A 14,533-nucleotide genomic window follows, 5' to 3' on the forward strand; every position below is an offset into this window, starting at 1 on the left:
CAATCATCAAATTAGTGTAATAAAATACAAATAAAAATCTTCAAGCACTAAAATATCCGGATGGATGCATACCATTCTTCTAGGGAGAATCCAAGGAAAACCGTTGTAACCTAATATGGAAGAGAATTAGATCACTGATTTTAGACTTTTACGGATCACATATAATCAGGCGCAAGAGTAAATCCATACAAGGCTTTGCCCATCTGTATTGGAGCACTGGTGGCCAGTGTTGTCATATTTCACCAGTCTGCGGTGTATAGTTGCTTCCTCCACTCTCACTTATGTTCAGAACAGCGAATACAAGGAGTAAAGTATCTCTGTATTCAACAATCGAAGTAGAAGGTACTTAGCGAAAGACTGTACATGTTCCAAATGTAATCCAGCAGTGTCTGAATACCACTGGACGTCTGATTATGACAATGTTAGAGTTTGAAGTGTAACTGGTCAGTTTTTTTTTACAAATATAATCTTGTCATGTTTGTTACCTTATTAAAGGTAAAAGGAACTTCGGTTTTCTCTCCAGGTTTCAAGGATGTGATCTTAAATGTTGCTGTGCCCAGAGTCTCATCCATCACATAATTAGCATCCATCAAGGTCACCTAGGAAGAACAAAGTGGTTGTTAGAAATCAGAACTGTTGCAGAATGCTTGGGCTCAGACATTACTGCGCTACCCCTGACGGCAAGCGCAGTCAATCGAGGTAGACCACATATCATGCTCTTGTGCTACTGTGAGCATCCTGCAAGACATAAACGTACTACCATGTCCTGCAGGTTCTCCAGACTTGTCTCCCATTGAGCACATCTGAGATGCCATCGGTCGGCAATTGGAAAAAGATCTGCCAGCAATGGATCTTAATAATTTACTCAAGTGCATTCAGCAGAACACAACGTTTCTTAGACAACCATTAATAATCTCATTGATAGTCATGATCTGTAAGTGCAGGGATTTATGCATAAATAAAGAAGGATTTGAAAAGTGTTTCCACACCAGAATTTATTAGATGAAAACAAATTACCCTTCTTAAAATAAAAATGGCAAGGTTTTCTTTAGCAAATTGTGAAATTCACTGTTTCTAAGGCCGGTTTCACACGTTAGTGGCTCCGGTACGTGTGGTGACAGTTTCCTCACATACCGGAGACACTGACACACGAAGAGACATTAAAATGAATGTGTCTCTGCACATGTCAGCGTGTTTTGCACATGGACACACGGTCTGTGAAAACACAGAGACATGTCAGTGTTCGTGGGAGCGCACGGATCACACGGACCCATTAAAGTCAATGGGTGCGTGTAAACACGTACCACACACGGATGCCGTCCGTGTGCTTTAACGTCATAGTGTTAAAATTGAAACAAATTGTTTCAAAACACGGACAGCACAGGGATGACACGGATGGCCTACGTGCACACACGGACACTGATAACTCTGGGACCATTTCTTCACGTACCGCAATAATCTGGCCTAACAGATTTTTTTTTAACGTTTGCATAAAGGAACATGCTGATACCAGAGGAGAGTAGCTCAGCCATGTTCAGCCTTTTTATATGGAAATATCAGTAAGACAGGACGTTCACCATACCTCCAAAACATTATCCTGATTTGGATCCAAAATAAATTCAAAAGCTTCATTCCAGAAAGGATTAACATCATTGTTGATGTGTTTGGTTCTTTTTCTACCATCTGGCGCTAATGCAATATAAAGTTCCACATACGGGTCCGGCGTATCAACTGTAAAAGGATATAAGAACTACAATCATTGTTTACAGGGAAGTGGCTTTTAATGGATGGTCATGATGGGCCTCAATCATTTCTGTACAGTCACAATACTTTCATTCTGATAAAAAAAAAAAGGAAATTTAATTTGTCAACTGTATAGTTTATTGTACAAAAAAAAAAAAAAAAAACAACAACTGATGAGTACGGTCTATTAATTTAAAAAATGTTAGAAGAGCTGTCAGCTAAATGTTACCAGGAGTGGCATTTACTATTGGAATAGGGGACACAAAAAGGCCATAAATATTACTTACGCATATCACCGAAGGTTCCTTTGGTGACATTAGTGGCTTTAAGGACAGTTACTCTAAATCTGTGTGAATACTGATGTTCAACCTGTGAAGGAAAAAGTTGTAAAATAATGAGGTTTTGCTAAATGACACAATACACTGTAAAAAATATTTCACAAATGCATTATATTGGTTTTGTTTAAAAAAAAAAAAAAATTGTTAATAAAAATTATTTGAAAAACAATACACTGTAAAAGTGCATTGGAAATAAGTACAGCAAACGTTTCACCATTTTATATCACTCACATACCCATACCATAAAATTACAGGAGCATATTTTCTTAGAATTCTACGGTTCACTTAGGACAGCGCCACACTCAGCGTATAAAAATACGGTCCGTATATTACGGCCGTAATACGCAGAAAAGTCCCCAAAATAGTGGTCCGTAGCTCCTCCGTAGGCAGGGTGTGTCACCGTTTTTTGCGCATGGCATCCTCCGTATGTAATCCGTATGGCATCCGTACTGCGTGGTTTTCTCGCAGGCTTGCAAAACCGACATACGGATATACAAGGGATCCATGTTTTTAAAAAAAACATAAAAACATACATACCAGTAGACACATATGTATATATATTAATATTTCATACAGCGCGAGATAGCAAAAGCCGGCAATTGAATTACCGGCTTTAAAGCTATCTCCTTCCTAAACCCGACATGATACGAGACATGGTTTACATACAGTAAACCATCTCATATCCCCATTTTTTTTTGGCATATTCCACACTACTAATGTTAGTAGTGTGAATATGCAAAATTTGGCCGTTCTATTAAATTAAAGGGTTAAATGGCGGAAAAAATTGGCGTGGGCTCCCGCGCAATTTTCTCCGCCAGAGTAATAAAGCCAGTGATTGAGGGCAGATATTAATAGCCTGGAGAGGGTCCATGGTTATTGGCCCCCCTCTGGCTAAAAACATCTGCCCCCAGCCACCCCAGAAAAGGCACATCTGGAAAATGCGCCTATTCTGGCACTTGGCCACTCTCTTCCCATTCCCGTGTAGCGGTGGGATATGGGGTAATGAAGGGTTAATGCCACCTTGCTATTGTAAGGTGACATTAAGCCAAATTAATAATGGAGAGGCGTCAATTATGACACCTATCCATTATTAATCCAATAGTAGTAAAGGGTTAAAAAAAAAAAAACACATTATTTAAAAGTATTTTAATGAAATAAATGCAAAGGTTGTTGTAATATTTTATTCTACGCTCAATCCATCTGAAGACCCTCGCTCTGTAACAAAGAAAAAATAATAAATCAACAATATCCATACCTTCCGAAGATCTGTAACGTCCCACGATGTAAATCCATCTGAAGGGGTTAAAATATTTTACAGCCTGGACCTCTGCTAATGCAGCGGTGCTCGTGGCTGCAAAACCCCGGGGAATGAAGGTAAAGTAGGTCAATGACCTATATTTACCTTCATTCGCGGTGATGCGCCCTCTGCTGGTTGTCCCTCGAGCGTGGGAACTTTCCTAGAAAGCTCCCAGGCTCGAGTTCATATGAGGACAACCAGCAGAGGGCGCCTCACGGCGAATGAAGGTAAATATAGGCCATTTAACCCTTTAATTTAATAGCTAGAACGGCCAAATTTTGCATATGGGTGGGGCATCGGAGCACGGGGTGGGGGCATCGGAGCACGGGGGGGGGCATCGGAGCATGGGGGGGTGGGATCGGGGCAGCCACACTCCGCCCACGCACTTCCTGCTGCAGCGGTTCGGCACCACAAACCGCAATAAAACCCGCAGATATATTTTTGATCTGCGGGTTTTACTGCGGGTTTGACCTCACAATGGAGGTCTATGGGTGCAGAACCGCTGCGGCTCCGAAAAAAGAAGTGACATGCTCCTTTTTTCCCGCAGCTATTCAGCGCGGCTTTTTTTTTTAAATTCAGGATCATGTGCACAGCGGTTCCTGTTTTCCATAGGGTACATTGTACTGTACCCTGCATGGAAAACAGCTGCGGAACCGCAGCGGCAAAAACGCTGCGGTTCCGCAGTAAAAAACGCACTGTGTGAACATGGCCTAAAGGTTATATACATAGTACATCTCTATTATATTTTTTTATTAAACAAACACTTGCATTGTTGTGTCCCAAAAAGTCCGTTCTACTAAAAAACAAAATCTTTGAAACCACATGTCTTCAACCAGAAAAAAAATACAATTTTGAAATGCCAGAATTACACTTGTGTTTTTTTTTTTGTTTAGCACTCCACTAAGTTCAGATTTCCAGTTTTGCGATAGAAAGCTTGCAATACTTGGCCAGGAAATTCAATTAAATGATTAACATTTTAACATAACTGAAAAAACACACAAAAAATATGACGTATTGCAACTAAGCAAAAATTTACGCTACTGAACACAAGGTTTTCAATGAATATTCTGATTGGACTGTAGGAAGCCCACTACCAAGACACTGCAAATCTCTGGAGGCTAAGGCTATGTGCACACGTTGCGGATTAGGCTTAGGAATTTCTGGTGCGGATTCTGCCTCTCCTGGAAGAAAACGCACCTGTGGTTCCGCAGCGTTTTCTGTGCGGTTCCACAGCGTTTTTTGTGCGTTTTTGCTGTGGTTTTCTTGCGGATTTGCTGCGGTTTTTACCCCTGCAGTTTTCTATAATGTAATGGGCAGCGTCAGACTGGAGTACCTTGGGCCCACCAGAGAAAAATCATTCTTGGGGCCCACCACGCAGTTTAAAAATACCACCCAGGATAGATCCTATGTACCACACCACACAGGGGAGCTGACAGATCCTCTATATACTACACCACACAGGGGAGCTGACAGATCCTCTATATACTACACCACAAAGGAGAGCTGACAGATCCTCTATATACTACACCACACAGGAGAGCTGACAGATCCTCTATATACTACACCACACAGGGGAGCTGACAGATCCTCTATATACTACACCACAAAGGAGAGCTGACAGATCCTCTATATACTACACCACACAGGGGAGCTGACAGATCCTCTATATACTACACCACACAGGAGAGCTGACAGATCCTCTATATACTACACCACACAGGGGAGCTGACAGATCCTCTATATACTGCACCACACAGGAGAGCTGACAGATCCTCTATATACTGCACCACACAGGAGAGCTGACAGATCCTCTATATACTGCACCACACAGGAGAGCTGACAGATCCTCTATATACTACACCACATGGGAGAGCTGACAGATCCACTATATACTACACCACACGGGAGAGGGGGCAGATCCTCTATATACTACACCACACAGGAGAGCTGACATCCTCTATATACTACACCACACGGGAGAGCTGACAGATCCACTATATACTACACCACACGGGAGAGCTGACAGATCCTCTATATACTACACCACATGGGAGAGCTGACAGATCCACTATATACTACACCACACAGGAGAGCTGACAGATCCTCTATATACTACACCACACAGGAGAGCTGACATCCTCTATATACTACACCACACAGGAGAGCCGACAGATCCTCTATATACCACACCACACAGGAGAGCTGACAGATCCTCTATATACTATACTACACTACACAAGAGAGCTGACAGATCCTCTATATACTACACCACACGGGAGAGCTGACGGATCCTCTATATACTACACCACACGGGAGAGCCGACAGATCCTCTATATACTACACCACACGGGAGAGCCGACAGATCCTCTATATACTACACCACACAGGAGAGCTGACGGATCCTCTATATACTACACCACACGGGAGAGCTGACGGATCCTCTATATACTACACCACACGGGAGAGCCGACAGATCCTCTATATACTACACCACACAGGGGAGCTGACAGATCCTCTATATACTACACCACACAGGAGAGCTGACAGATCCTCTATATACTACACCACACAGGAGAGCTGACAGATCCTCTATATACTGCACCACACAGGAGAGCTGACAGATCCTCTATATACTGCACCACACAGGAGAGCTGACAGATCCTCTATATACTGCACCACATAGGAGAGCTGACAGATCCTCTATATACTACACCACACAGGAGAGCCGACAGATCCTCTATATACCACACCACACAGGAGAGCTGACAGATCCTCTATATACTATACTACACTACACAAGAGAGCTGACAGATCCTCTACATACTACACCACACGGGAGAGCTGACGGATCCTCTATATACTACACCACACGGGAGAGCCGACAGATCCTCTATATACTACACCACACGGGAGAGCCGACAGATCCTCTATATACTACACCACACGGGAGAGCTGACAGATCCTCTATATACTACACCACACAGGAGAGCTGACAGATCCTCTATATACTACACCACACAGGAGAGCAGTAATGTAGGTCCACTATGTGTAGTAAAACACTTACCGGTGGCCATATTCCACTGCAATGAAGACACAAGCAACGACACAGCGGCAGAAGACGGCGACTGCTGCGTATTTTATTACACACAGGGAAGTTTTCTGTTGGGGGCGAGACATTGTTTTTGTTAGTACGATTTTGGGATAGATGTAATGTTTTCATCATTTGTTATAGCTTTTTTTGTGGAATTGTGGCGAACAGAAAAAAGGACATTTGGCATTTGTTTCTTTTTACGGTGTTTTCTGATCAAGTTAATTGTTTTTTATAGTTTTATCGATCGGACTTTTCTGAACCCAGCATTACCAAATATTTGTTGTTTTTTATTTTTAAAATATATTTATTTTCAATGGGATAAAAAGGGTGATTTGAACTTTTAGGAATTTTTTTATTTTCTTTTTACCTTTCACTGGTACAGTTAGCCCCCTTAGGCTATGTGCACACGTTGCAGATTCTCTGAGGATCCGCAGCATTTTTTGAGGTGCAGAAACGCTGCAGATCCGCAATTGATTTACAGTACAATGTAAATCAATGAGAAAAAAAATGCTGTGCACACTTTGTGGAAAATCCGCTGCGGAAACGCTGCGGTTTAAGAGAAGTAGCATGTCACCTCTTTTTTGTGAAACTGCAGCGTTTTTGTACCCATTCCATTATAGAAAACCGCAGGGGTAAAAAGCGCAGCAAATCCGCAAGAAAACCGCAGCAAAAACGCACAAAAAACGCTGCGGAATTGCACAAAAAAATGCGACAAATCCGCAGGTGCGTTTTCTGCCAGGAGAGGCTGAATACGTACCATATATTCCTAAGCCGTGTCCGCAACGTGTGCACATAGCCTTCGAGGACATGAAGATGCGATCATCCGATCACATGTGTTATTATATACAGTGATGCCACAGCATCCCTGCATATAGGAGAAATTATGGTCTCCTTTAAAGCTCGGCTACAGAAAGAAGACCCCTGGCTGTCATTACAACCCATCGGCGACCCACGATCACCTCATGGGCACCAATGGGTGAGAGAATGATACGCACGCATGCTGGCACGTGTTATATGCTGCAGTCAGAGATTGACACTGGCATTTAACACGCGCCATACATGTAAGGCAGATGTCGTAAGGGTGTTAATCACCTGAGGACCCCCTTCACCACTGTATCACACAGTATCCTATGGGCCCCCTCCCCCACTGTTTCACCTCTAATTTCCTATGGGCCCCCTCCCCCACTGTGTCACCCAATATCCTCCTCCCCCACTGTTTCACCTCTATTTTCCTGTGGGCCTGCTCAGAGAGTGAAAGGGAAGCCACAGTAAGACGATGCAGATTTTGCTGCGGATCCGCAGTATTTCCGCAGCTGCGGATCCGCAGGAGTTTCCCATGCGTTTACAGTACCATGTAAACCTATGGGAAACAGAAAACGCTGTGCCCATGCTGTGGAAAAAACCGCGTAGAAACGCAGCGGTTTACATTCCGCAGCATGTCACTTCTTTCTGCGTTTTCCGCAGCGGTTTTACAACTGCCCTTACGGAAAACCGCAGTTGTAAAACCGCAGTGGAAAATGCAGAAAAACCGCGGTGAATCCGCAGCGGTTTTCCACTGCGGATTTACCAAATCCGCTGCAGAAAAATCCGCAGTGGACCCAGAATTCGTGTGCACATAGCCTAAAATAGAGGTAGGGGAGGGGGCCCACAAGAAAATTAGAATATCACTGTGGGCCCCCTCCCCTGTGTCACCTATAGGATGCATGGGGCCCCCTCCCCTAACTGCCTCTGTGGCCGGAGATCTACTCAGGTGCCGACATCATAGAGTTATTACTTACAGTCACACTGACTGCAGCCATCAGACTCCCTCTGCTCCACTGCCATGCTGTATGCTGCCTGCTTGGGTAGGACTGCTGACCAATCACAGCACAGCTCCTTGCCTGAGCTGTGAGCTCACACAAAGAAAACTAACGCTGATTGGCTGAATTGCAGCCAATCAACGTTTACACTGCTGCCCAGGGCATTTTTGAAGAGGAGCAGAGCCGTGGAGCACAGGAAAGGAGACAGGTGACTGCGGGTGAGCTGTTGTGTGCTGTCTGCTCTCAGCCTCACAGTCAGCTGTTCCTCTGACTGCTGGCTGTATTGAGGGTCCGCACTCTGCACACACCGCTCTCCTGGCAGAGGAATGGCAGCGGCAGCAGGTGATGTGAAGGAGCTGCTCCTGCACTTCCCATCACCTGTGCAGTCTGCCAGCTGCTGCGGTGCCGTCTATACAATGCGGTGCCGGCTGGGTTTACACTATGAGCATGATGCAGGGGTCGGGCAGGCACAAATGAAGGAGGCAGGAGCTGGGGGCGGGGCCCACCGGAGGATTGTCCGGTGTCCCGGTGCCCCAGTCCGACCCTGGTAATGGGTACACAAACGCTGCAGATTCACAAAAAAGTAGTGACATGCTACTTCTTTTAAACTGCAGCGTTTCCGCAGCGGATTTTCCGCAAAGTGTGCACAACATTTTTTTTTTCTCATTGATTAACATTGTACTGCAAATCAATTGCGGATCTGCAGCGTTTCTGCACCTCAAAAAACGCAACGGATCCGCAGAGAATCCGCAACGTGTGCACATACCCTTATTCAGCATTTCTTGTACGAGTTCTAACCATGCTCTGCACCTATCTATAAGGGTATGTGTCCACGTTCAAGATTGCATCAGGATTTGGTCAGGATTTTATGCAGGTAAAATCCTGACCAAATCTGCACCTGAGGTCACCTGCGTTGTCCTTGCGTTGTTTCTGCAATGTAAGGACATGCTGCGTTCTTAAAAGACGCCGCATGTGCATTTCCGCAGGTCTGCCGCATGTGTCTTTTAATGCATAGTGGAGACGGGATTTCATGAAATCCCCTCCACTAGGCTGTAACATCTGGACGCTGCGTGTTTGACGATGCGGCTCTACGCAGCGTCAAACAGGCAGCGATTCCTGAACGTGGAAACATACCCTAATAGTCTATGGGCAGTTCACACATCCATGTATTTTCGTGGACTAAGTGATTTGTAAAAAACATGGAAAATTGTCCGATTTTGAAGTCTCGGATCAATCTCACCAAATCAAGTCTATGGGGGTGAGGGGGCGGAACAAAAACAAAAGGAAAAAAAAAATAGACAGCATTTGGATGCCATCCATGTTTTGCAGGACTATGATAATAAAAGCTTTTAAAAAAAAAAAACCATCATTTCCAACCCCTGCCATGTGAGAAAAAAAAATGATACGCTGATAAAATTCAGTATTTGCTCAGTATTTTACCTCGGTATTTGTAAGCCACAGCCAGGAGAGGGTGACAAATACAGAAGTGGTGACATGCTTATACTATGCTTTCCCTCTGATTGTTCCACTCCTGGTTTTGGCTTACATATACTGAGGTAAAATACTGAATGTGTGCATTTGGCCTTAATGGGTCCCGACTCCCCAACCTTAACCATTGCTGAACCAATACCGCACCAGAAGAGGATGTGTCCTAGGTGCCAGCCACCATAACTGCAAGGCAAAGCCCCCACAGGTCCCAGCCATGCCAACAACACCAAGTGTATAGATAAACAAGCCTCACCTGCCACATGGCCGAAGACATACAGCTGAGGGCAAAACAGGCAGGTCACCTCTTGCAGAATTCTGCTTATTTAAAAACACTTTGACCAAATGTGAGAAGTACTGGTAGCATGGAAATAAAAAGAGAGGCAACAGCCTGTTCAATATAGAAAACAAACCATCAACTGCCCATCGAGCCCTTATACATTGATTTATAGAGGCTCAGCACTCCTCCCATTTGTCCCAGATGGCTTCCAATCAACAGAGACTGTAAGAGGAGTTCTGCCTATTTTAATCATAGTTTTTTGTTTGTTTTTTTTGCCTGACACCATGTAAAAAATTAGTTTTTTTTCTCCTTCGTATTAAACTCTTTTTAAGGAGCTGTGCCTGTGGGGCACCTGGGTCACTCCCATACTGGTGTGGAATCACTTGGTGGTCAGTGCGTGGCGCCACACCTTTAAAGCTAGGGACCAACCGAGTCTCACCATGATGTGGCAGTGGGCTTTATACAGCCCCATCAGAATTTTTGCTTACTGTAGCTTAAATAGATCACTGTAGGAGTTTTGGTTATGTGGTTCTTTTCTCTTGTTGCAATTCAGCTATATTGCTTAGGCTACTTTCACACTAGTCCGTCGGCCCGACGTACCGACGGACAGTGTGATTGATTAGCACAACGTGGGCAGCGGATGCAGTATTACAACGCATCTGATGCCCATTGTGAGTTCCGGGGAGGAGAGGGTGGAGTTTCGGCCGCGCATGCGCGGTCGAAAATGGCGGACCCGACGCACAAAAAAAGTTAGGCTACTTTCACACTAGCGTCGGTACAGGGCCATCGCCATGCGTCGGCCAGACGTACCGTCGCAAACTGTGAAAAAAATTAACAACGGGGGCAGCGGATGCAGTTTTACAACGCATCCGCTGTCCCATTGGAAGGTCCGGGGAGGAGGGGGCGGAGTTCCGGCCGCGCATGCGCGGTCGGAAATGGCGGACTCGACGCACACAAAAACGTTACATATAGTGTTTTTTGTGCCGACGGTGCACCAAAACACGACGCATTCGTCGCACGACGGATGCAACGTGTGATGATACGTCGCAATGCGTCGCTAATGCAAGTCTATGGAGAAAAAACACATCCTGCGGGCAACTTTGCAGGATGCGTTTTTTCTCCAAGACGACGCATTGCGACGTCCGTCACACGACGCTAGTGTGAAAGTAGCCTTAGTCGTGTCTACTACTTTTTTTTCTGCCAGCACTCCTCCCATTTGGATCAAGTGTTTTTTGTATCCACAGCAGACGGCAAGAGTGGCACCGCCTCTTTGGTGCTAAGCTGAGACCATGTGGAAGGTGAGTTATTTTTAAACTCCATTCACCCGCTGCTGTGTCTGTGGGCTGTTGTGACCTTGTAGCATGGGTGCAGTGAGGCACCTGGGTCGCTCCCCCTGCTAGTGTTGCTTTCGCAGAGGTCACTGCACCCTAAGGTTAGAGACCAACTAAGGCCTCTTTCACACTTCCGTCATCAGTCACAATCCGTAGGCGCGACTGAGCGATGGATCCGTTTTCCTGTGACATGGCAGTTGGCCTCATATAGTCTGAACAGAATGGTAACAATGAACCTTGTATTCAATTTTGTAACTCTTTCCTTAGCAGCAATAATTCAATGTATACATTTTGGATGTGTGCTCCATTTCTTTTCCTAGGTATGTTGTATAAATGAAATTTTGACTACTCGCAGTAGGGGCAGATTACTGCCACAATCTTATGATTAAGGCCACGTTCACACATTCAGTTCAGTTTTCGTCATTATTAAACATCAGTATCTGTAAGTCAAAACCAGCAGTGGAACAGTCAAAGGGAAAGTATAAGGCCGGCGTCACACTTGCGAGTTTTACGGACGTAAGAGCGCAGAAACTACGTCCGTAAAACTCGCAAAAAATACGGCACAATTATTCTCTATGCCCCTGCTCCTATCTGCCGTATTTTACTGATCAGTATTATACGGCTTTCTACGGCCGTAGAAAATGGCAGCATGCTGCGTTTGTCACCGTATTGCGCAAATAAAACGTCAATGAAAGTCTATGGAAGCCCCAAAAATACGGATTACACACGGACCAGCAGTGTGACTTGCGAGGAATACGCAGCGGTGTTAGCGAGAAAAGCCGGTAATTCATTGCGGTGTACAGTAAAATCACACTGACAGGTTACAGTAGAATAGGTATAATAAATGTGTACACATAGAATAGATATATATATATATGTCAGTGAGACACATATATGTATATATATTAATATTTCTTCCAGCGCTAGACAGCTTTAAAGCCGGTAATTCAATTACCGGCTTTTGCTTTCTCCTTCCTAAAACCCGACATGATATGAGACCTGGTTTATATACAGTAAACCATCTCATAGCACCATTTTTTTTGCATATTCCACACTACTAATGTTAGTAGTGTGTCTATGCAAAATTTGGCCGTTCTAGCTAGTAAATTAAGGGGTTAAATGGCGGAAAAAATTGGCGTGGGCTCCCGCACAATTTTCTCCGCCAGAGTAGTAAAGCCAGTGACTGAGGGCAGATATTAATAGCCTGGAGAGGGTCCATGGTTATTGGCCCCACCTGGCTAAAAACATCTGCCCCCAGCCACCCCAGAAAAGGCACATCTGGAAGATGCGCCTATTCTGGCACTTGGCCACTCTCTTCCCATTCCCGTGTAGCGGTGGGATATGGGGTAATGAAGGGGTAATGCCACCTTGCTATTGTAAGGTGACATTAGCCAAATTAATAATGGAGAGGCGTCAATTATGACACCTATCCATTATTAATCCAATTCTAGTTCCTAGAAAGCTTCCTTGCTCGAGTTCATATGAGGACAACCAGCAGAGGGCGCCCTCTTATGATCTCGAGCCTGGGAGCTTTCTAGGAAAGTTCCCACGATCTAGGAACAGCCAGCAGAGGGCGCCTCACCGCAAATGAAGCTAAATATAAATTATTGACCTATATTTAGCTTCATTCGCCGGGGTTTTGCAGAAATGAGCATCCTGCATTAGCGGAGCTCGTGTCTGCAAAATATTTTAACCCCTTCAGATGGATCTACATCGTTGGACGTGCCAGATCCTCGGAAGGTAAGTATAATGTTGTTTTTTTTTTTTTTTATTTACAGATCGAGGGTCTTCAGTGAGTGGATTGAGAGTAGAATAAATTAATACAACAGCCTTTGTGATTTTTTCAATAAATTAATTTTTAATAATGTGTGTGTTTTTTTTTTTAACCCTTTACTAGTATTGGATTAATAATGGATAGGTGTCATAATTGACGCCTCTCCATTATTAATTTGGCTTAATGTCACCCTACAATAGCAAGGTGGCATTAACCCTTCATTACCCCATATCCCACCGCTACACGGGAATGGGAAGAGAGTGGCCAAGTGCCAGAATAGGCGCATCTTCCAGATGTGCCTTTTCTGGGGTGGCTGGGGGCAGATGTTTTTAGCCAGGGGGGGGCCAATAACCATGGACCCTCTCCAGGCTATTAATATCTGCCCTCAGTCACTGGCTTTACTACTCTGGCGGAGAAAATTGTGCGGGAGCCCACGCCAATTTTTTCCGCCATTTAACCCCTTATTTTACTAGCTAGAACGGCCAAATTTTGCATATGCACACTACTAACATTAGTAGTGTGGAATATGCAAAAAAAATGGTGATATGAGATGGTTTACTGTATGTAAACCAGGTCTCATATCATGTCGGGTTTTAGGAAGGAGAAAGCAAAAGCCGGCAATTGCATTACCGGCTTTCTGCTATCTCGCGCTGTATGAAGTAATAATATATATACATATATGTGTCTCCCTGACATATATATATATATATATAGAGAGAGAGACAGTATATATGTTTTTTTTTTTTTTAACACATGGATCCCTTGTATAGCCGTATGTCGGTTTTGCAAGCCTGCGATAAAAACACGCAGTACGGATGCCATACGGATTACATACGGAGGATGCCATGCGCAAAAAACGGTGACACACCCTGCCTACGGAGGAGCTACGGACCATCACGCTGTACATCCCTGTACTTCAATGTGGGCAATAAATACAGTAGGAGTTACCGGCCAAGGGTTGGTGAAGCAGGAACAGCTAAGCCAAACGTGAAGATTAGTGTAGCTGGAGGTACAAACTATATTCTAATATTCTATACTAATAAACAATATAGAATATTCACCATTTCCTGCACATTTTGTATGCATAGTAAACTACCACATCGGGAGCTACTGTACCAAATGTGTGAAATGTCTGCTACATTTGTTGGCTTTATTCACAATCCATGTGACCTGTTTTATACTCATGTAGTTTTTTTCTTCAAGACTTAGGCCGGGATCACACTTTCGAGAAACTCGCACAAGTCTCGTATCCCAATACCCGGCACTGCTACTGGCACTTGGGACAGGAATGTACGACTGCATGTATTGCTATGCAGCTGAGCGCTCCGGTACGAGTGCTGGCAGCAGAACCGCGTATTGAGATGCCAGACTCGTGCAAGTTTCTCGCAAGTGTGA

General features: G+C 44.4%; 1 protein-coding gene across 6 annotated transcripts in view; it reads right to left on the reverse strand.

Annotated features, from left to right (window-relative positions):
* Positions 1-14,533, reverse strand: part of PLA2G4A (phospholipase A2 group IVA) — a 197,882-nt gene that overhangs the window by 146,052 nt on the left and 37,297 nt on the right. For 3 of the 6 annotated variants that reach the window (XM_069737229.1, XM_069737231.1, XM_069737230.1), the window contains exons 3-6: positions 2,031-2,112; positions 1,583-1,731; positions 486-599; positions 73-110 (exon numbers count right to left, since the gene is read on the reverse strand). In XM_069737229.1, coding sequence (XP_069593330.1) covers positions 73-110; positions 486-599; positions 1,583-1,731; positions 2,031-2,112 — 383 coding nt within the window. Of the gene's footprint in view, positions 1-72; positions 111-485; positions 600-1,582; positions 1,751-2,030; positions 2,113-6,442; positions 6,614-14,533 lie in introns of those variants that run through there. The other 3 variants (XM_069737228.1, XM_069737233.1, XM_069737232.1) reach the window with 3 other exon arrangements.

This window comes from Ranitomeya imitator, chromosome 8 (genome assembly GCF_032444005.1).
Source record: "Ranitomeya imitator isolate aRanImi1 chromosome 8, aRanImi1.pri, whole genome shotgun sequence".
In the NCBI taxonomy this organism is placed as follows: domain Eukaryota; kingdom Metazoa; phylum Chordata; class Amphibia; order Anura; family Dendrobatidae; genus Ranitomeya; species Ranitomeya imitator.